Source organism: Lepisma saccharinum, chromosome 25 (assembly GCF_977018435.1).
Source record: "Lepisma saccharinum chromosome 25, izLepSacc3.1, whole genome shotgun sequence".
Taxonomy (NCBI): domain Eukaryota; kingdom Metazoa; phylum Arthropoda; class Insecta; order Zygentoma; family Lepismatidae; genus Lepisma; species Lepisma saccharinum.
Window position 1 is genome coordinate 7567351 of NC_139253.1, and position 22667 is coordinate 7590017.

Consider the following 22667-nt stretch of genomic DNA (forward strand, 5'->3'; position numbering starts at 1 on the left):
CATATGAAGATTTTGGAAAAATTCAAAGTACCATAACCCATCTTGAGGGTACAATAGCAGCAGTGCAAAGTGATTTGACAAATGTGCAAGAATCTCTAGAATCCCGCCTGCCTGGTATTGTAGACACACTTGTCAGTGTCCAGCAACAGATCACAAAGCTTGAAAACCTCAACACTGAATCTGAACTATCTCATTTTCATCACTTGATCGATGATATCCAAACAAAGCTTGAAATTTTACAACAATCAACACCCACTCAGGCAGATATAGCCCTGCTCCAAAATGCTATGCAAAATGTGGCTGATGCATCTGAATTAAATAATGTGAAATTGGCACTTGAATCTTTGCAAAATACTGTATCAAATCTGCCTACATCACAGGAACTTAAAAATATTAAGAGAGCTGTGAATCGCATATTCAAATCAGAAGATATCAAGAATATCCAGACAGAGATCAAACAACTTACTCAGACAGTGGCCACTCCACCAACTAATCAACATATTAATAAACTGCATGCCCTGTTTGAGGATATCAGAAGACAGGTCCATGATCTTACTGCTCAAAATTCAAAATTGGCAGTTATTGAAAATTTGCAACAAATTGTAGCTAATATCAAGCAACAGCTAGGGACCATGGAATCCAATCAAGCAAATGCTCTGTCTGTTTTTGCCACCCAGCTTCAAGAGATTGTGCAACAATACAAGAAACTTGTTGTGGATATAAAAATCAAGCCAGGCCATGATGATGTTGTTAGGACCATCAATGAGCACCTTGAATCTGTAACAAGCAGATTGCTTACAGCAGAAAAAGAAATAACCGGCATAATCGAGAATCCAAAACATACAGTAATTCTTGAATTGTACAGCATCCCCAACAAAGAATATCATTCAACATTTACACCAGGTGGCAAAATATATATGCTGTCCCCTGCTCAATTTTATTACCAGTTTTTTGTTGGGGGCACACTGAGACCAATCAAGATCAAATATTGGCTTCAACCACAGGCACACCACTACCCCACCTTATCAATAACAAATGCTGACAACAAACGAAAAATCACCAGTGTAGAGTTAGAGGATTTTACAGATCCCAATACATTAGAAACATCTTTTGCTGTAGATGATGGCTCTCTGGAACTTCATATACAAATAGGAGACAAATTATATTTAGAAAATCCTGTAGTATCAGCTGCTGAACACCCCATAGTTGCAATATACTTGTTTTCATATTATGTCTAGACAAATTATTGTTGATGAATTACACAGACAAGCCAGACATAATTATAAGAGACTCCCAGTAGTCACAAAAGGCATAGATGATTTATGGCAGAGCGACTTGATTGAGATGGCAAGTGGACAGCTGAAAAACTTAGACAAAATCAACAAGGGCTACAAGTATTTACTCACTGTAATAGACACATTTTCAAAATTTGCCTGGGCTGTGCCACTCAAATCCAAGACTGGAAAATGTGTTACAGAAGCCTTCAGGACAATCATCAATCAGAGTGGAAGATCACCGCGATATTTGCAAACAGATAATGGCAAAGAATTTTATAATTCTGTGTTCCAACAATTTTTTAAAAGCCAGTCAATAAAACATTACTCGAGTTACAGTGATCTCAAAGCCTCAATTGTAGAGAGATTCAACAAAACCCTAAAAAATCTTATGTATAAACAATTTACACTTCAAGGTAATTATAAATGGCTTAATATTCTTCCAGAACTTCTACATAAATATAACAACTCGGTTCATTCCACAATCAACATGAAACCCTCTGAAGTAACTTCATCTGATGAGCAAAAATTGATCAGGACTGTTTATTATCCTAGATACCAGCCAACAACAAGAAAGGCCAAATACAAGGTGGGTGATCAAGTAAGAATCAGCAAATATAAGCACTTATTCAAAAGAGGCTTTACAAGAAACTGGAGCACTGAATTATTTACAGTGGTTCAAGTTAAACCTGGGACCCTTAACACATATATAATAAAAGATCACCGAGGAGAAATTCTCAAAGGCAGATTCTATGAAGAAGAACTCAACAAAACTAAACAGCCTGACACATATCTCCTAGAAAAAATCATCCGCAGAAAAGGCAACAAGTTATTTGCCAAATGGCTAGGACTTCCAGAACACAGCTGGATCGATGCAGACAAAGTGATAATATGAGCACCTGGGATGTTATAAAAAGGCTGCCAGAACCTGAACAGCAGATTAAGAGAAATGGCAAGTTGCTGCCTGATAATATTAGATGTCTTATTGTTGGGCCATCGGCTTGTGGTAAAACTGCACTAATGATTGATAATTTTTTATTGGCACCCAACTGGTTAGACTGGAAAAACAGGCACTTGTATGTTTTCTCTAAGAGCTTGGAACAATTAAAATATCAGCAGCTGATGAAGCTATATGATGGATTGGATATAGCCACTTTTGAACCAGATGTTAAGCCACTCCATGAATGTTTCGATAATTCTGTTGTTGTGTTTGATGACATTATACTGGATAATCAAAACAAGGTTAGAAATTTCTTTACACAGGGGCGGCACAAAAACATAGATTGCTTCTACCTGGCACAGACTTTTTCCAAAATTCCGAAGCAGCTGATCCGAGACAACAGCAATTTTATATGTGTGTTTCATCAAGATCATACCAACCTCAAACACATACATGATGAATATGTAGGTGGGGACTTGAGCTACAATAATTTTTCCAAGTTTTGCAGTAGGTGCTGGAACCAGGACAGTTATGGGTTTGTCACAATTGATAAGACAAGAAAACCCAATAGTGGCAAATACAGAAATAAAATCAACAATTTTCTAGACATTGAAACATATATAAATAACCATGAAAAGGCCAATCATTGATGATCTTAAATTAAGAGATTATCTTGTAAAAAAATTTAAGGGATGGAAATCCTAGCAGTGGAGCAAAATACAACAATTTAATCAAGCCCATATGGTCACAAATTAAGACAGGCAGTGGAATCAAACAATACAACACCCTGCCTAAAGAATTTGTCTGGGTTGATGATGTCAGGAAACTTGTAGACAGGTTATTGGTGATAGCTGGGGAGGAAAATGCTGGCAACCACAATTTTTACAATGAAAAAGTTGGAATTATGGACATGATAAGCACAAAATTGTCTAATTTTATAGTGAATGACACTAAGGGATTGGATATCTTATAAAAATTATTAATACTCTACCACCTAAATTTTGGAATATTTCTGAGGGCCGGGGACTGGTTAATGACATTATAAACAAGCTGCCATTTGAACTACACATTCCAGGCTATCAGTATTGTGGTCCAGGCACAAAATTGGACCATAGATTAAACAGAGGGGACCCTGGTGTTAATCCCCTAGATGCTGCTTGTAGAGACCATGATATAGCATACAACACACATTCTGATCTAGACAAGAGACATGTTGCAGACAAGAAATTAGAAGAGGCTGCATTTGGTAGATTTGTAAGCAAAGATGCTTCTTTGAGTGAGAGAATAGCAGCATTGGGGACCACCATAGCTATGAACACCAAACAAAAACTGGGGTGGGGGCTGTGAATATGTATATAATAAACCTACAATGAAGGCCAAGGGTGTTATGTATCAAATACCTTATGCAGGTCTTAAATCTCTTAAAACTATTAATAGTTTTTTAACCAAAAAGCAGCGCAAGAAAAAAAGCTCTTGTATTGCCAAGGGCCATGGTATGAAATTGTTGCTTAGTACCCCCCAATTAAAAAAATTACAGCAATCCAGAAAAAAATCACATGTGGGGGGTTTCATATTTACTATCCCTGCCATCTTAGCAGCACTTGGGGCTGTTGGGAGCTTGGCTGGGGGATCAGCTGCCATAGCAAAAACAGTAATAGATGCCAAGAAAAATAGGGCAGAATTAGATGAATTGAAGCGCCATAACCTGGCCATGGAGAAACAAGGCAAAGGTGTTAAGAGAGCCATGAATAAGTTTAAAAAAACAAGAGCCGCTTACAAACCAAGATATTGAAGCTTTAATCAAGCCACTTGGCATCAACAATTTTAGAGGTGTGTACATGTCTGATTCTTTGCCAGAGCAACCACTCAACAAAGAGTGTGGCATAGTTAATTTGGATAAGTACAAAAATCAGGGCACTCACTGGATCTGTTATCTTAAATATTTAAAAAATGAGGCATTTGTGTTTGATTCATTTGGAGGTGTTCCACCTGAAAATTTTGTACAATATCTAAAATCAGCTAATCTTTATTACAATAATGCCCGTGTTCAAAATTTCAAAGATGTTAATTGTGGACATTTGTGTTTATCTGTTCTTAGATATATGTCTCAAATAAATAAACCATCAATTGAAAATTTTCAAAAGGCCTTGTGGTATCTGAAACATCATGGAGGTATTCCATCTCACCAGCCAAAATTCAATATTGAAACTCAGATTACATGATGATATAAGGTATCCCAAAACAATAGCTCTCAGAGCATTTTATGGCATGTACTTGATCCCTAATATTACACACCACAACAACACAATTGCAGTAGGGGATCAAAAAATTGTCATCACTCCAGGGCAATATAATCTATCTACTCTAAATGCTCAGTTACCCAGAGGTATAGTTTCAACTCAAAATTCTGTCACTCACAGAGTAGAGATTGTATCTGCTACAGAAACAGTGGATCTGGGTACTATAGGAGAGCTGTTAGGCTTTGAGAACAACACAAAACTTGAACCGGCCATCAAACACACTGCTATTAATATACCTAAATTCTTAGCCATAGAGACTCTGAATATTCACTGTAATGTGGCTGAGGGTATGATCACCAAATCAAATGGCATAGGCACTCACAAACAAACTGGCATCACTGCAACATTCAAACCTAATTCTGAATTTATGGAGCCCATCATCTACACTCCATCCCCAACATTATATTTTCCTGTGTGCCATAATAGAATGGATTACATTGAGTTGTTGGTCACTAATGAAAAAGAAGAATTAGTTGATTTTGCTGGAGCCACAACAACTGCTATCATAGAGATTAATATTTAAATAAAAATACATACAAAAAATTGGAAAATATTGAGAGTTATGAGCTACAATCATTCCCCCCAAACAGGAGGACATTTGCAAATTTAAATCAACCCAACACAGAAATTGAGGTTGATCTTGATGTAGGGGATGGCTTTATACACCCCCACAGAGCAGATCTATACATCAAATTTATTGTTGTAAAGCTTGATGGAACAGATTATCCGGCAAATTCAAATATAAGATTGGTGGACAATTTTGTGCCGCATCTGTTCTCTGAAATTGAGATCAGAAAGCATGGTGTTGTTATAAACAGAGTGGATTATCCCGGCATTACCTCCACAGCTTTGGCCACACTAAAATTATCCAAAACCGAGGCTTCTTACTACAGAATCGGTGGATTTGAGGCTGGTGATAAGATATTAACCAAGAACCACACTGTGCTGTTCCCCATGCGCCTGTTGCCAGGATTCTTCTCAGATTACAAAGATATTATGTGGAAGGGTGGTTTAAGAATCACATTTAGAAGAGCTGCCAATGATAATAATGCTTTGATGAGGTACAGCACATTAAACTCGACAGGGGAAGCTCTGCCCAATACCCTACCTGATGAAGGCAAATGCATTATTCAGACTATGGAGCTAAGAATCCCAGTTGTTGAATATGAAGCCAGTTATGCTCTTAAATACAAAGCAGATATAATAAAAAATCCACAAGTACCTTTACAATTTTATACATATCAATGTGTACAGAAGCCTGCCGCTGGTACTTATTATGAGTTTGATGCTACAAATTCATTCTCCAGTATACAATATGACATGCCGGATTTTGTGGTGGTACTGTTTCAGACTGGAAGACACAATAATCAGGAAAAAAATTCAAGTAGATTTGATAACTGCAACATCAAGAACATATATCTTAAAAATGGCAGAAATGAGGTGTTCCCCAGAGAAAAATTATAATTTAGACATGTCCAAGGATGATTTTCTTAAATTATATGAAGCATTTACGGCATACAAAAGGGTCACTACTGGCAATACTGACATGTATTACACACCAGATGAATTCAAAGCACAGAGACCCATGTTTGTCATCAACACTTCAAAAAGGAAACAAGTTGTGGTTAATGACAGGACAAACATTAAAATTATCTGTGAATTCCACGATACACTCCCTGATGACACCATATGTAGTGTTATTCTTATAGGTGAAATATCATATGTTTATGATGTAAGAAATGAGAGAGTCACAGAGCAATTCTAGAAGAATTACATTATCTTAATACTAGATATACAAGTTGAGCCTGGTGCCCAATTGAACTTAAACCGGAAGTAAATATGTGTGTGTGTGTGTGTGTGTGTGTATGTGTGTGTGTGTGTGTGTGTGTGTGTGTGTGTGTGTGTGTTAATACGTTTGGCCTAGTTTTAAGTGTAGCCAAAAAAAATATCAAGAGGGGCATATTTTTAACAAATTTATGGACAACAATCTCACAGAAGTGCCTTTTATAAGTGTAGGCAAATCATTCTGAGGGGGGTCATACTTTCACGGGAAATTCCCGAGGGCATTTTTACAAAAATCTTGGATTAGACAGGGTTCCACACTTGAGCAAAAAGCTCATATGGGCATGTTGAGCTTGTTTAAAGTGTAGCCAAATCTGCCTGAGGGGGGTTCATACTTTCTCGCCCCAGTAATACCACAAAACACACTACTGGAACATTTCATTTTGCGGCTAAACTAATATTTTGTATCATTTACTTGTAAATTTAATTTGTATCATCAACAAACTGTGTTTTCCTGATGTGTGATAAAGTCTTTTATCTTTAATAAGCTGTATGGTAGTTATATATTTGGCAACGTCGACGTTTCTATGGTTGCTAAAGAGCCAGTTATCGCTATTGCTGATAGAGTTAATCTATCAAGAGTTAATTTCCTGGGTTTTCTTATCTCCATAATACAATTCCAGGTAGTGACTATATTTAAACCTCGTAAGTCGTTAACCTTCACCTTGGTGTATGCTTTGAAGATTTGTTCTCAAGAACTACTTGTGAGAAATGGTGTACGTTTAATTAGCAAAGCAAGGTTTCAATAATTCACCATTCATCCTCATTGCCATAGATAGATAATTGGAATTGTGGTATAAGGTACATATAAGATACAATATTTACGGAAGTAAAGGATTATAACCAAGGAACAGATTTATTTGTAGGTACTAATAAGTATGTAAATATTTGGAATTAAATATGAACTTACAATTGTGAAAAAAATGGCAATTTTCATTAAACATACGACTCACCTAACTAAATATTAAATGAATTAGGTTTACATGACATGTAATGCAAAATTCAAATTCAAAATGTACTTTATTCTTTGTTACCAAACGAATGGATTACCAAACTTTCTTTTTAAGTGCTGAAATTTGAATCTCATCCTGTTGTGCCTAAAGACAGGTTAATATTGACTGAAACTGCATTCAATATCACATGAAGTAATGGGAGAATATTTAAAATATGGAATGGTCCAGTATGGAATGGTCTGTAGGTCCAGTCCCGATTAGCCTTTCCGTGCATAAAGTGGATTTAAAAACAATTCTAATTCAATCAAGAAGGGAAAATGTAGTAATAGCACGTATATGGAAAAGGTACATTTTGAAAAATGTTTGAAAATATGGAAGTTATATGTAAAAATAACTACATTGTGTGTTGAAACCTATTATATGTAATAATATGGAAATGATAATAACATTTTCCCAGGTTACGTACCACTATTTGCAAAGATAAGACAAAATAACATTGATGTTAAGATGTGTATTTACATGTAAGTCCGTTTTCGGGTTATAATTTATAATTTGATTTCCCTCTTATTAAATCATAATCTTACATTTGCATTCTGCTTGTTTTGCAGACGAAAATGTGAAACATGAGCTTGACCATTTAACATCAACAACCGCCGCACCAACAACTGCTGTACCGACAACAACTGAAGCATCGACAACCACCCCTACCACAACTCCAAAATCAGAGCCTACTACTACTGCCTCTCCAAGCACAACAACTCCACCTTCTGCAAACACTACCATTCCACCTACAACAACGAGTACAGGTCTACCTACTTCTTCAACGGAACCACCTACAACTCCTTCTACAACCGCACCGTCCACTACAGCAAATACAACCGTGAAACCTACGGAAACAACACCAGTTCCTAGTTCTTCTACCACAACGTCTACTACAACACCAACTCCTGCCCCAACAACTACAAGTTCTTCCAATGGTACAGACATTCCCACGGAAACTACACCTTCACAAACAACTACAGAGACAACATCAACTAGCACAGATGCAACAACAACCAAAGGTTCAAAATCAGCTGCTGCCCACTGGAACTCTTCCCCATTGTTGCTGGCTGTCGCAATAATCACTGTGGCTTCTCGGAAAATCAATATGGCCCTGTAATTGGAAACCATTGTACTTATGTACTTATAGACCTCAAAACCGTTTGGTATCCATCTAAAAAGAGAGGTAGAACTACCATGTTTTTTTAAAAGACATGATTGTCTACTAAATGTTTTTCAGCATGTGATAGTAAAATTGGTGAAAGCGTATCAAAGTTATAATTATTTCTGCAGTATAGTAGCTTATATACTAGTTAAGGGATGTTTGTGCACTCTGGCGATAACATTTAGAACTAAATTATAATATTTAGAAATAATTTACATATATTTAGATCTAAATCAATTATTTTTAACTAGATAATTCATCAATATTCATATATTCACTAAATCCATAAATTATGCATATAAAACTATAATTGGATTAGCTCTAAATACGGATGTTTGTGCCTTGGGCGATAATATTTAGAACTAATTTACATATATTTAGAACTAAATAAATTATTTTATATGCATAATTCATTGATAAAAACAGTGACCGATAACAGTTAATGTTTCATTAGCATAATTCATAAATCAATATTCATGTATTCACAAAACTCATAAATTAAGCATTTAAAAATAATTGATTTATTTCAAAATATATGAAAATTAGTTCTAAATATTATCGCCCAAGGCCACAAACATCCGTTAACTATTATATAAGCTACTCAGTATTACAATATTAAGCGGTTGTGCTCAATTTGCATAAACTTTACTTTGATTTCAGTATATCAATTCCTGTTTTTAAACAATGAGATAAAATCTACAGGTATGGATGGAGCAGATACCATTTTAGTCACATGCGTTTTAGTGATGTTTTCATGGTTAATATGTCATTTTTACAGAATAAAGTGTCTGATAGTTTAAAAGCAGTCTGGTACAGTTGGCTCCATGAGTATTACCTTGCAAATTGTCCATCACCATGTTCTTGCACTTTATTTGACTCAATAAAAGCTTCAAGAATTAAAAGAAAACTCAAAACAAGCTGTTGACAACTTCTGCACCAGGACACATAAAAATCCATCGCTTAAAAACACATAGGATGTAAGAGAAAAATTAATGAAAATGGTCATGGACAATTTGCAAGGTAATACTCATGGATCCCACTGTACATGAGGTGTCTGTAATTTTATTGCATGATTATATGCAAAAGAAAAGTAATATAGGTAAGATGAATTTTAAAGAATGCATTGTCATACAAGTTAATAGATTTATCGTTGTGCACTACGGTAATAATTTCTTATTTAAAGTGACACAGTCTTTTTATACGCATAGTGCTAATACTTTTAGTTTGCTGTTAAGACTCCATTGAATAGTATGTGTACCGAAATGTTTTAACAGAAGTGACAAGCAATACTGTGATAGAATGTTTACACATGTAGGTTTTGAAGTATGAAAAAAGTGTTGCAAAATATGTTAAAAACAGGATTCATTAAGTAAATTCTTATAGTGAACTTTTATTAATAACGAATCGATGGAAGGAATATACACATAGTATGCATCAACATGTCCAAGGAGGGTTAGTATAGTAATATTCTTCGTTGTCAGACGGAGCTTTCATTGCAAAAACGTCGTCAAATATTGGAAATGATGGCAAAATAATGTACTAAGTCATGACCGTAACTAATTTTTAGGGCACAGTATTAAACATGGGACTTAACTTAAAGGTGGGGGGGGGGTGGAGGATCCATCCCACAAAATAGCGTCCAAACATATCATAAAACAACACTTTATTTCTTTGTTCCTGAGGCCTTAGGACGTTAACAAAAATACCCCCGACTTGTAAATTTTTCAAAACCTCAAAATTTTGAGGGAAAGTGCTCCCCATGCCCCGCCAAGTTAAGCCTATTGACTAACTGCTAAAGAGAAAAAGGCCTGATGTGCTCTTAGGAAATCCCTAGTGAATATACAGCGTGTACACAAAAAAAATCCGTGATTATAAACGACCACAAAATTTTAATTATGTATATTACGAAACTAGCGATACCATTCGAAAGATCAGCTCAAAGAATTTTAGCGGATATGTAATTGTTGGCGTTAACTACAACAATAGATGGCATAACAATAAAAGAATGAAAAAAGGACAAAAAAATAGCCAAAAGTAGAAGAAAAACACATTTAAGATGTATGACAAAAAGTAATGAAATGGACAATTTGCGCGGATCCCACTGTACAAACCTAAACATCCAGTAAACATCAACAGTAACACAATTTGCTTCTAACAACAATGCCATTTACAAGAACACATTAACAATCGAAAAATCTTTTGGTGTGTTCTCTTTTGTCCACCATTACGTTTCTTCTTATTATTATTTGAAGTTTCTTTGAAACACTCATTCATACAGCATTGTACAGTGGGATCCATGAGTATTACAAATTGTCCATGACTATTTTCATTAATTTTCTCTTACATCATAAAATGTTTTTCTGCTACTTTTTACTAATTTTTTCGCTTTCTTTCATTCTATTATTGTTATGCCATGTATTGTTGTATAATGGTATCGGTATATATTTCGTAATATACATAATTAAAATTTTTTGGTCGTTTGTAATCACGGAACGTTTTCGTGGACACGCTGTATTTTAATTCATTATTGTGCACAGAAGTTTTATAAAGGGTAATGATTCCTTCCATATTCTTGGCCATCAACTTATTTGTACATCCAGACCCAATGAATTCCCTGTCTTGTAAATTGAAATTAAAGTTTATATTCTTAACAATTTAAAATGATTTAATTTGATTTCTATGTTTTTTTGTAATTAAAAATTAATATGTTGTGTTGTGTGTTTACTGTGTACTATGTTGAATAATAAAAGTAAGACTTCCACAGTTATTGGATCCACTTTGTTTTGTTTAATTGTAATTATAATAATTATTAAGAAGTAAGTAATGATGTCAGATTCTTAACATTTATTCATACAAAGAGTAACTGAAGCAGGCACTGAATGTTGTAACCAGTGACATAGTAGTGTCAGGGGGCACTAGGACGCCGCTAGTTACTATATATATACAGGGTGTTGCAAAATACCTGTTACAACGCTTGGGAGGTGGTTCGACAAGTAAAAACGAGGAAAAAATGTCATGTGAAAAAATGTCGAAATCGGCACCGTTTGCGAGTGACAGGCGTGCGAAAATCGCCTCACACCATGCGTAAAGTACAATAACTCAAGAAGGAAGAAAGATATCAATGTCGGAATAAAAGAATACAAACAAAATCGTGCCTGACGAATACAATGGTGCAGCAATTGAGGCCCAGTGTAAATTGCGCAAGGTGACTCTCAAAGAAAGTGGGGAATCCCGATGGAAAATATAGGAAATTTACTACTATTTTCTACATAATGTTAAGATCGGAATGTAGCCAGTAAAAAATGACGACGTATGTCCACATGTCCCACTACTGCTGGGACACCGTCCCACACTCGGGAAATAGGAAATTCACTCGAAAATGACGCTATGCCGTCAAATTACGCTCAGATTGATTTCAGCTAATTGGTACAGAAAGCTCCACTAGAGGCGCTGTGAGTGTAGGTCACCTGTTACGTATTAGTGTTGGTGGATACTACGTAGAGACTGTAGTCGACCGTTGTTTTTCCTGTCTTGTTCTGCGTCTCGCAGCGTGGAGTTTAGTCTGGCGTGTGTGTATGGTTGAATTGCGCTAAGGAATACTGTACGTAGAGTACGTATTCCCGTGTTCTTTCTCGGTTTGCAACAACTGCGTGGACACCTGTGTGACATTACGTGGGTGCTAATCACGGTAGTTGTGATCCGTCACTCGGAGGGAAAGTGCCCCTGTTTCTGGGCAGTTCTCGAACAAGACAATGGTGGAGTACTCTACCCACGAGCTTGCTGATATGCATCTCGTTTATGGAGAGGCAAACCGAAACAGCCGTGAAGCACGTCGTTTGTATCACGAACGTTTTCCCAATAGGCGATTACCAGCACATGCACTCTTTCAAAGACTTGATGCTCGACTGCGTGAAACTGGATCTCTACTACCCCGTAGGTGGGATTGTGGAAGACCCCGCACTGTGCGCACTGTGCAATTTGAAGAGGACGTGTTGGACGCGATACGAGACCGTCCTGACACCAGCACACGTGTCATTGCTCGTACTCAACAAACCCACCATAGCAATGTGTTCCGCGTTCTTCGAGAGGAGGGATTGCACCCATACAAATTGCATAAGGTGCACCACATACTGCCCACGGACTTTCCCCTACGCATGGATTTCTGCCAATGGTACGTGCAACAAACTCTTTCCATTCCAGAGTTCCCAACAATAGTTTTGTGGACCGATGAGGCAATGTTCACCAGGGACGGCATGTTCAATAGCCACAACAGCCACGTCTGGGATATGGACAATCCGCATGCAATCATTGTGCGCCATCATCAACATAGGTTCGCAGTGAATGTGTGGTGTGGCGTAGTAGGTGACCACTTGATAGGCCCGTACATTTTGCCATCTACTTTGTGTGGTGGGAATTATCGGGTGTTTCTACATGACGTATTACCTGAACTTTTGGAAAACGTGCCACTGGCAGGTAGACAACGTATCTGGTTTCAACACGACGGCGCCCCCGCACATTTCGACCGGGGAGCCAGAGCCTTACTCAACGATATTTTCGGCGATCGTTGGATTGGCAGGGGTGGACCTTTACCGTGGCCACCTCGTTCCCCCGACCTCACACCACTGGATTTCTTTGTGTGGGGAGAAATGAAAAGGCTCGTGTATGAAACCCCTGTGGAAAGTGCTGAGGATCTCGTTGCTCGTGTTAGTGCCGCTGCTGGGACAATTGGTGACATGCCAGAGGTATTTGCACGTACCAGACAATCAGTGCTTCGCCGATGCCATCTTTGTCTTGAAGTCAATGGCGGACATTTTCAACAACGTCTCTGAGTATACCGGTGTTTGTGTGAGCCCCTATCAGCACCACATAGTGTCCTTTAGTGAAAGGTACGAGTGAAGATGCTGGATATCGCTGTACTTCATACCGTCGATCTGCATGTGCGGAGGTTGTGCGCTTCTCAGTGGAATCCCTTCCAGATGTGCTGTGCCTGGAAATGTTACATGCCATTGTGTGCGTTTTCTCGCCATTCTCCGTCTTCATTCTTTCGAGGATTACCCACTTTCTTTGGGGAGCTCTCTTGTAGTATATGTACAGCCTAACGACATGTGGCCATTGTTTAACTTTTGTTTTTCGTACTGCAAAGTAGTGTGTCAACATTAAGGGATTGAAAACTTTTTTTTATGATTTTCCAGTATTTTTTTCCATTTGGGATGGTGTCCTAGCAGTAGTGAGACATGCGACAAATTGGTTTCTTTTCTTCTTCGTACCGCAATGTGAACCGTGTACAACAGGAGATTTGCAGTTATTTTCCTATTTCCCGGGTGTGGGACGGTGTCCCAGCAGTAGTGGGACATGTGGACATACGTCGTCATTTTTTACTGGCTACATTCCGATCTCAACATTATGTAGAAGATAGTAGTAAATTTCTTGTATTTTCCATCAAGGGATTCCCCACTTTCTTTGAGAGTCACCTTGCGCAATTTACACTGGGCCTCAATTGATGCACCATTGTATTCACCAGGTACGATTTTGTTTGTATTATTTTATTCCGACATTGATATATTTCTTCCTTCTTGAGTTATTGTACTTTACACATGGTGTGAGGCGATTTTCGCACGCCTGTCACTCGAAAACGGTGCCGATTTCGACATTTTTTCACATGACATTTTTTCCTTGTTTTTACTTGTAGAATCACCTCCCAAGCGTTGTAACAGGTATTTTGCAACACCCTGTATATATATATATATATATATATATATATATATAAACACACAATGTGTGTGTGTGCATATGTATGAGAGAGAGAGAGAGAAGAAACAACAAGAATTCAACCCTGCGACTATCCGTTGCAAATCATCTGTACAGCGATGTAGTAGCAACGCACAAAGAGGTTGAGGATTCCATGTTATATTGTTATTATTGTCATCATCATTATTATTCATAGCCTATTTTTAGTATTAGTATTTCATGCGCATTTTGGGGAACCAGTAGAAACCCACCAAACTTCACCTCTCGGCACGCTATTGTCACCAACGAATTCAAACGAAAGCTTGCCAATGCGAACAAAATTTTCTTGTGCTCATTGAGCGTGGATCAGTATGGTTCACTTCAACCTTCAGCGCAGGGCGTTTTTCATGTGTTTGGAAGGCAAGATTGCCGTGAGTCAATCGTAAGGAGAGTGTTTCTGTGTGCTTTACTAGTGCAACGGCGAAGTTGACACAATGAGGGCAACCAAGGTAAGTGCAAAACTTATATTCAGATATGATTTAAGTTACAGAAGTCTGCGTACTGTCAGGCACGATTAAATGTTCGCGTTGTTGTTAGAGTGTGCCAGATTCAAAGTGAAGCAATACATTTTTTCCTGCATACGTTCCAGTTCGCCGCAAGCGGTGTCAGGATTCGCTATCCGAAAATGTGAAGCTTACTATGAATGGTTCAATGTAGAAAGTAGACAGAAATTATTGTTTTAAGTCCACTGGATTCACAGTTTAAACGCGGGACTTCTTCATTACAAGGCGATGGTGTTACCACTACGTTTTGGTAGAGGCGCGTGCAATTAATGAAAAAATAAAGTACTCTTGCTCTGTCTGATGTCCCTCTCACACTCTACTTTCGGTATTGTCTCTCTCTCTCTCTCTTCCATTTTGTTGTATTTCCTCCTTTCTCTTTCTCTCATGCACTCTCTTCCACTACCTGTGTACCTCTTGCACATACAATTGTAATTGATCATTATCCACTGCATGTTTGGGGGGTGCTCATGGGAAAAGTTCTGGGGGAGGGGATCTGTCCTGAGGGTTCACAGCGTCGAGGTGTAGCCTCAATGAGTAAGGAAGATTGTTACTTTAAGTGCTGTAGAAGTTCATCGGTGTTTTAAGGTGACACCCAGAGCGTGTATTTACGTATGTAAGAACGTGGACGTTCATACATACACACACACACACACACACACACACACACATTACTACAGCGTGCGTGTGGGTGTGTATATATGTGTGTGTGTGTATGTGTGTGTGTGTGTGTGTATGTATATATATATATATATATATATATATATAGAGAGAGAGAGAGAGAGAGAGAGAGAGACGCACACTAGTTTAAGTCCACTTTCTGCGCAGATGGGTTAATCAGAACTGGACTGGACTTACAGTTTACAGTTCTGGTGACAACGGGGAAAACAATTAAGCTAACATTATTATGTTATGAGATGATTTTATTTTGAAATTTCGAGAACAAATAGGGCAAACTAAACAGTAGTAATAAGTCGAGTTTTGGCCAGAGGAAAGAATGAAACAAAACACATAGTATTAGTGAAGAAAGTAGCACCAGGAAGAGCGATGCAGCTTACGCTAAGCATGGATAGATACAGACGGAAAATATGTTTGGAATGCGTAATGCAAATAATCTCTAATACCCGGAAGTAGGAATCTTGTATCCTTGGAATTCGGGACGGCAGAAAGGAAGCGGGATTCAGTAACTAAATTTCCTAGACCCAAGAATATTGTTCACGTAACGTAGAACTGAGTAGCAGGAAGTCCATTCCAAGCCTGTTTACGAAACAAGTATTGTTGCCAAGGAAGAAAGAGATAATTGTTAAAAACATGTAAAAGTCTTACATTGGTTTCTATAGCTAGAGAAGCGGTAACTTTTTATCAAGTAAGACGCATGTTTTACTTCTCTGAAAGCTAGAGCACTTTAAAGAAGGTGAAGTAATCTGCGAACCTGCAGGAAACCAACACAGATTCATCCAGTAAGAATCGTGAATCGAACATTCGGTTATTACAAGTATCTTGTATTCACATCTGCGTGAGCCGAGGTATCCAAGATGGCGTCGAGGGTGAAGCCACCAGCGTTGACAAAGATCGAACAGCTGGAAATTCTCAAGAAGGAGTTCGAGAATTTGAAACGGCAGCAGAAGGCATTTGAAAACGAATGCTTGATGTTCAAGCAGGAAGCCAAAGGCCTTCTGGACAGGCAGAAGAGGGATCTTGAGTATCTTCAGAAGCAGAGGGAGGAGTTGAATGTGTGCATGCAGGCCCTTAAGTCACCACTAAACGAGAGGATTAATGGTAAGGAAGATAAAGAGATCGTGCATCTTCTGAAGCAGTACGAAATGTACATGGAGCTCATCAAGACCGAGAAGTACGACATGGAGGGCCAAGAAACGATGATCAAGAAAGATGAGAAGGTGCTGAAGGAACTGTGGCTGGAGAGAATGCGAGGATTTGACCCACAGAAGGAGCTGATACGGTTGTACAAGGGAAACAAGATCCTCACGAATCGTCTCGAGGTGGCAACTGTAAAGTACAACAAGATGGTAGCCAAGAATCGCGAACTCCGAAAAGAGATCTCCGATCTCTTGTACGAGCGAGAAATGTTCGATAAGATCCAGCACGAACTCGAAGCGAACATGGTCCAGTGCAAGAAAAAGATGAACAAGATGGTAGAAGAGATAAAACTAAATTTCAGCATAACAGACGAGCATTATGGGAAATATAAGTACTTGCAGCTGAGGAACAAGACTGTTTACAGGAATCTTTCTGACGAGATGAAGGAATTAAACCGCTTGTATGAGAACAATAAGAAGTTGAAGGAGATATTGAATCAGGTGAATATGAAACGTGGCCTGACAGCTCTGCAAGCAAAGAAGGAGGAGAAAGAGTTAAACAAGCGACTGGACATGCAGGAGTGGACTGACTACTGCAAACTTATATTGACAGCTGTCAAGACGATTAAGAAAGAAGTGAAGAAAGACGAGATAACGAAGAGATTTATCCACCAGGAGAGTTTGAATATCAGCAACCTTTACTACCTAAACGTGCTACGAAGCGAGAAACTAGCTCTTAGGGAAAGAGTCAAGGAGATACAGGACGACATCGACAACGAGAGGTCAGCGAAGAGCGCGAGGAGTAGAATACAAGAACAGAAGCTGAGTAAACTAGAGAATGAGCTGGAACAAGAGGAAGAACGTTCCCAGAAAGCGAAACTGGAAGCAGAAGAAATGGAGAAGACAATGTGCAAGCTGCTCAAGGGTACGATGGAAGTATACAGAGCATTTAAGTGTAGCAACCCCTTGCTGAAAACCGTCCTGGGAGAAAATGAAGAAGTGAACGTCTACAACTACAAGATGTTCGTGGAAATCTTGGAGAATCGTGTACAGCAAGTTGTGAGTACGGTGTTATTTCTTCAGAAAAGTGGAGTGGAGACTGTAGGGAAACCTTCCAAGTCGATAGTCAAGATCCGACGAAGTTCCGTGAGGAGACCGTCGGCAACATCGGCATTTGATCTTGAACACGCGACCAGCTTAATTTTGCCGAAAGGAAGAGACGAGATTACAGTTCGAGTAAAATCCCTAATAGAGGACCATGAAAATGTCTTCAAAATGCCCAGAGGTTCTAAATTGTCAATGACGTAATTATTTAGCAAACTTATGAACAATGTTATTGTGCTATGGTATGCTAAGATAATTTACAAATCAGAAAATTTTAAATGTGAAATATTGGTGTATTCTTTCACACATATTTTTCCTTCTACTAGCCTACCAAAAATTTGAATAGCATTGTTGTCGAATTTGCAACCCTAAGTGCGCGAAAGGATTGTGGGGTATGCAATCAGTTGCTTACCGTGTATTGATTGATTGAATTAGGCCATTTTACGTCGTTTTTCTCCCACTTTTGGCTATTCCTGACGATGTGGATAAGAGGTCGGCAACACGACAAGAGTAAACAAATGACTGTCTACTTTAGTTGTTCGCGGTCTTTCTTTTTTGGTATAACTGTAGACATTGGCGTAGCAATATATCGTGAGTTTTGAGCGATATTAGAATGCGAGGCCCCATCCGTTCTTTAATTTGAAATCTCAATGTAAATCGATACAAAATCTCCAGATATACGTCAGCAAAAGTATTATGAAATTTAATTATAATAAATATAAATTAATATAAATTAAAATTATATTTAATAATTTCACTAAACCTAAATATGCTTCCTCTTATTTACCTGGAGCTGAATTTCCTCACAAGTTCTAAAGGGTTTAGAGTTGATATCTCGTTCTCTGTGGATAATAGAGGGCCTGTCAAATGGACGGTGATGTATCTTTTCTGTTCTCCGTAATTTGGTGTAATTTGAAGAGCTTTTATGAGTTATGGCGAGTCTTCTAACGCATGGAGAACTGTAAGTACTATAGCACTATATAGAATAAGAATTACTGTTCAAAATGCAGCATTGATACAGATATTCAAACAATTTAGCTCGTTCCAGTGACTTCCTACACGAAACGTATCAAACAGTATTGTCAATCGCTACCCGTTCGATATATCGCAATGAGCTTCCGTTGAACGTGTTAAAGTCGTGTCAAAACAGGACGTGAAAGTGCAGTGTTGTGTGGGTATTGAGTTATTCGATCTAAAATGTTCACAAACATTCATGCCAGCAGAGGTTCCAACTCTTAATGACCTTTACAAAATAATCCAGAATCTAATAGAAGAAATTACAAACTTAAAGAAAGTAAATATTGAATCTGACCGTGAATTTGCTAAGACTCTGGACTTAACTAATTTCACTTTTCTAATATAGCTATTTTGACTGTTGCTCATTAATCGTATCAGTTCATTTTGAATTTCAGAACTTAGATGATAATTGTGATTTTTTGTTGGTGTATAAGTTTGAAATGTTCTTGTAGTATGCCCGTTTGCACCAACGTTGATTTACTCGCGAGTAAGAGTAAACTCCGAGTTAACCCACGAATCGGCTGATTATTATCTGTTGCACCAACGGAAACGCCGGGTAAGCTGGGAGTAAAAGGACAGTCAACGTTACCCTCCAAGATCGGCGAGTAGAAGTGGAGTTAACCCACGTGCAGCGAAGTAATGGCCCCCATCTGCCTCCCGTTAGCTCCACCCTTTGTCTTCTTTTCTGTCACCAGCCACACCACGAGTGTAACCACACCTTCTCGAAACAGGTAACCAATCACGTGCTTCCATCTGTATGGATGACGTTTAGTCACTTGCTTTAAGGCTAGCTGTTATCCTAGAGTTAAGTCAGGGTTTCATGAATCGCACAGGTTGGAATGCCTTCAAGATTGGTGCAATGATAAATGATCCTAACTCGAGTGTTACCCTGGCCCGTGGATTTCAAAACTAGCGATTTTGTGCAATGTTGGTGCAAACGGTTTGGTTTGATTTGGTGTTTTAAGTCCACTTTATGCACAGTAAGGCTAATCGGGACTGGACCTACAGTTTAAAGTGTGATCCGAACCACTTGTGCCTCCACCGGGTATCGAACCCGGGACCCCTTGATTACAAGGCAATGACGCTACCACTGCGCCATGGGGGAGGCCCTTGGTGCAAACGGACATTAGTCATATTTCGAAAGCAATTTCGTGAAATCTGTGAAATTTCCTGGATTTTTTGTTCTTCCTCAAGTGGATAATATTTCTCTATGTCCTCGAACCAGCACGTTATAAGGCAAAAATTGTGCTACATCTTCCTAAGAGATTGCGACGGGGTTTTTCTCCAAGGATATCCTATAATCAGACGGTTACCGCCTGGTTTATTTAAAATACTAAATATTTGATGTGCTGATTCAAATTGTAATGTTTAACTACACTTTAAAGCCGGGAAAAAGAGAATGTCTTTGTTTTATTGCCAACACAAATTATCATTCTCCAGCAATTTTTTTCATTTCTATTTACAATTTTTTAATAAGCCTTGTGGGACTTTTATCATAGGATATTTGCCTTTGCAGGCTAAGATTTGTACTAATTTTTTTATAATATTTCTTTTATTTCATGATTAACATTTTATACACATTAAATACTTACACAAGAGTTATCATAACACTGTAATACAATTAATCAAAAACTGGCCACCAACATCACAATAGTAATGTCAGTTTACAAAGAATGAATTGGGATTGTACAAAATGACAATGATGCCCTTGAGGCTTAATAATTTCAACTCTTGTGTAGAGTACATTCATATTCATCTGTAACTAATTCCTGCTGTTTGAATTCATTCCTACGTCGTCCTTCCCTTGTACACATGCAATAATGATTTATACCAGAAAGCATGAGAATATCCAACCTAACCTGCCATCACTTAAATTTTTGTATAATAAAAATGGAACGCAGTTGTTTATAGTAGTGTATTTTCGTGATCCTCTTCTTCTTCTTCACCTATGCAGGGCTGGTCCTTATGTTCCAGCGTATACTCCACATACGACTTAATCTCTGTTCTTGTCCTCGGCACGACAACGTCACCTTCATCGTCTTGAAGCATGCCCGATGGAGCCAAGGATGGAGCCAAGGATGGAGCGTGTTCAAATGCGACTTTCTTCGGCTTCGTGGGTGGGGGTGCTGGAACGCCAATGAAAAGCATCACATTCAAGTAATCGTTTATCCGATTCTCAATTGTCTTCAAGAACGTGGTGTGGTTCTCCAAAGTTACATGGCTGTATCCTCCAAGCATATTTGCCAGCGGCATGGCGTCACACTGGAGAATCAAGAACAGCTCCTCTATGCCCTCGAGCAAGACGCTCATAGTGGCGTTGGTCTCGTCAACGCGTTCCTGGACTCTAAGTGTGTCCATTCCACGAGCCATGAGTTTACCATTCAGCTTTGTCAGTTTTTCAGTTTGGTTCTCCTTTCTGTACTTGTGAACTGTTCGCTCGTTGTCAATGTCAGTCCGGATGTTCCATAACCTTCCATCTAGCAGTTGTATCTCGCTGTTGATGATGTTAACGTACTTGTAGATGCCGTGATTTATATCTTCTCTCATGATAAACCTGAGGAGTATAGTGTCCAAGCACTCTTCCTTCTTAAAGTCCTTCATGGTTTCCAAGAGTTCCTCGTACGCGAAAAGGCGTTCCTCCGATTCTATTTTCTGCCTCTCTCTCTTACGGGCATCCCTCACCTGAACGCTCACCAATCCACGCTTCTTAGAATTACGTTCCATGAAATCGGCCATGCTGGTGCAGTTGTCGAACAAGCGGTTCAGCTGGTTCATCTCTCCGCTCCTGGCCCTATAGTCGTTCTTGGCACGTGTCTGCAAACCTTTCAACCTCGCGTCGTTCTCATCAGCCCCGCCGAAATTCAACAGTATCTCTTCGACCTTCGTGTTCACCGTGACCTTTGCATTCTCGATCAGGCTTACCAACCCGTCGACTATTCTCTTGAACAGCTCCCTTTCTTTCAAGAGATCGAACACCTCCTTGCGCAATTTTCGATTCTCGTCAGTGACCTTGTTGTTCTTCACGTTCGCTGCGTACAGTCGGTTGTCCAGTATAGCGTTGGTTCTCAATAGTCTTGGCAGCTTATCCGTACACCCTATCATGCTGAATTTCCACACATCTAACTCCTTCTGATATCGCTTACTCATGGACTCCAGCGTATTCAACTCGCGCTTTTTCTTTTCGTTGTCATCCTTGCACTTCTCTAAATTGTTGAGGATTCTTCTTATGTCCTCGTTTTCCACCAAGTCTCTTATCGCGTTCGATCTAGACCTCAAGGTCTTCAAGGTAAGTTCAAGGTCATACTTCTCCCTTTCCAGCAACGTCTGTTGTTTCTCCTGCTTATCAAGGAAACCCTTTGTCTCCTGCTTGTACATCAAGATGTTGCTTGCGATAAACCTCTCCTGACGTTGCAGGAAAGTCAGCTCATCTTGAAGTCTTTCCCTCATCTCCGCGGGAGATAAAGCTGGAGCCTTAAACTTCGACATTGCTTATTGCAACTAAACACCCACCTCGAGACGCACCTCTATGTACTGTTCTTTTAACCCCTCCCCAAACAAATTTCTTTTAACAAACTTTTTACCTTAGGATATTTTATCGCGAATCATATGGCGATGACGACAGATGTTTGCTTCTTCTCTTTTCAATGCGAATGGCAGAACCGTGGAAACATTCTGAGAGTCCCATTATTGCCTATTGTCAGTGTTTCCAATAATGCAGCTAGCAATTTCCCTGTCATGTATTCAATGACACCTATATCAATAATTTCGTGACCTAGTTGACACTATAGATTCCTAGATATTAACTCTCGTGCAGTAACTATAACATTGCTTATTCGTATCATCAGGTTCAATGTTCCAACTGAGAAAAATGCAGTTGGGAGAAAATTTCACAATTGCTTTTCACAATTGCGGATCAAATTCATCGTCGC

General features: G+C 38.7%; 3 protein-coding genes across 4 annotated transcripts in view; 2 read left to right on the forward strand and 1 right to left on the reverse strand.

The window, feature by feature from the left end:
- LOC145978573 (uncharacterized) overlaps positions 1-11270 on the forward strand; it is a 36407-nt gene extending 25137 nt beyond the window's left edge. For both annotated transcript variants that reach the window (XM_083111276.1, XM_083111275.1), the window contains exon 4: positions 7918-11270. In XM_083111276.1, coding sequence (XP_082967402.1) covers positions 7918-8468 — 551 coding nt within the window. In that variant the 3' untranslated portion in view covers positions 8469-11270. The remainder of the gene's footprint in view (positions 1-7917) is intronic.
- A 4884-nt stretch (positions 11271-16154) lies between these two features.
- Positions 16155-17941, forward strand: LOC145978649 (coiled-coil domain-containing protein 63-like). Its single transcript, XM_083111409.1, has one exon. The coding sequence runs from the start codon at positions 16336-16338 to the stop codon at positions 17923-17925; it is 1590 nt and encodes a 529-aa protein (XP_082967535.1). The 5' UTR covers positions 16155-16335; the 3' UTR covers positions 17926-17941.
- A 2371-nt stretch (positions 17942-20312) lies between these two features.
- On the reverse strand, positions 20313-22352 carry LOC145978614 (coiled-coil domain-containing protein 63-like). The gene has a single exon (XM_083111343.1). The coding sequence runs from the start codon at positions 22222-22224 to the stop codon at positions 20644-20646; it is 1581 nt and encodes a 526-aa protein (XP_082967469.1). The 5' UTR covers positions 22225-22352; the 3' UTR covers positions 20313-20643.
- Between the last annotated feature and the right edge of the window lie 315 nt (positions 22353-22667).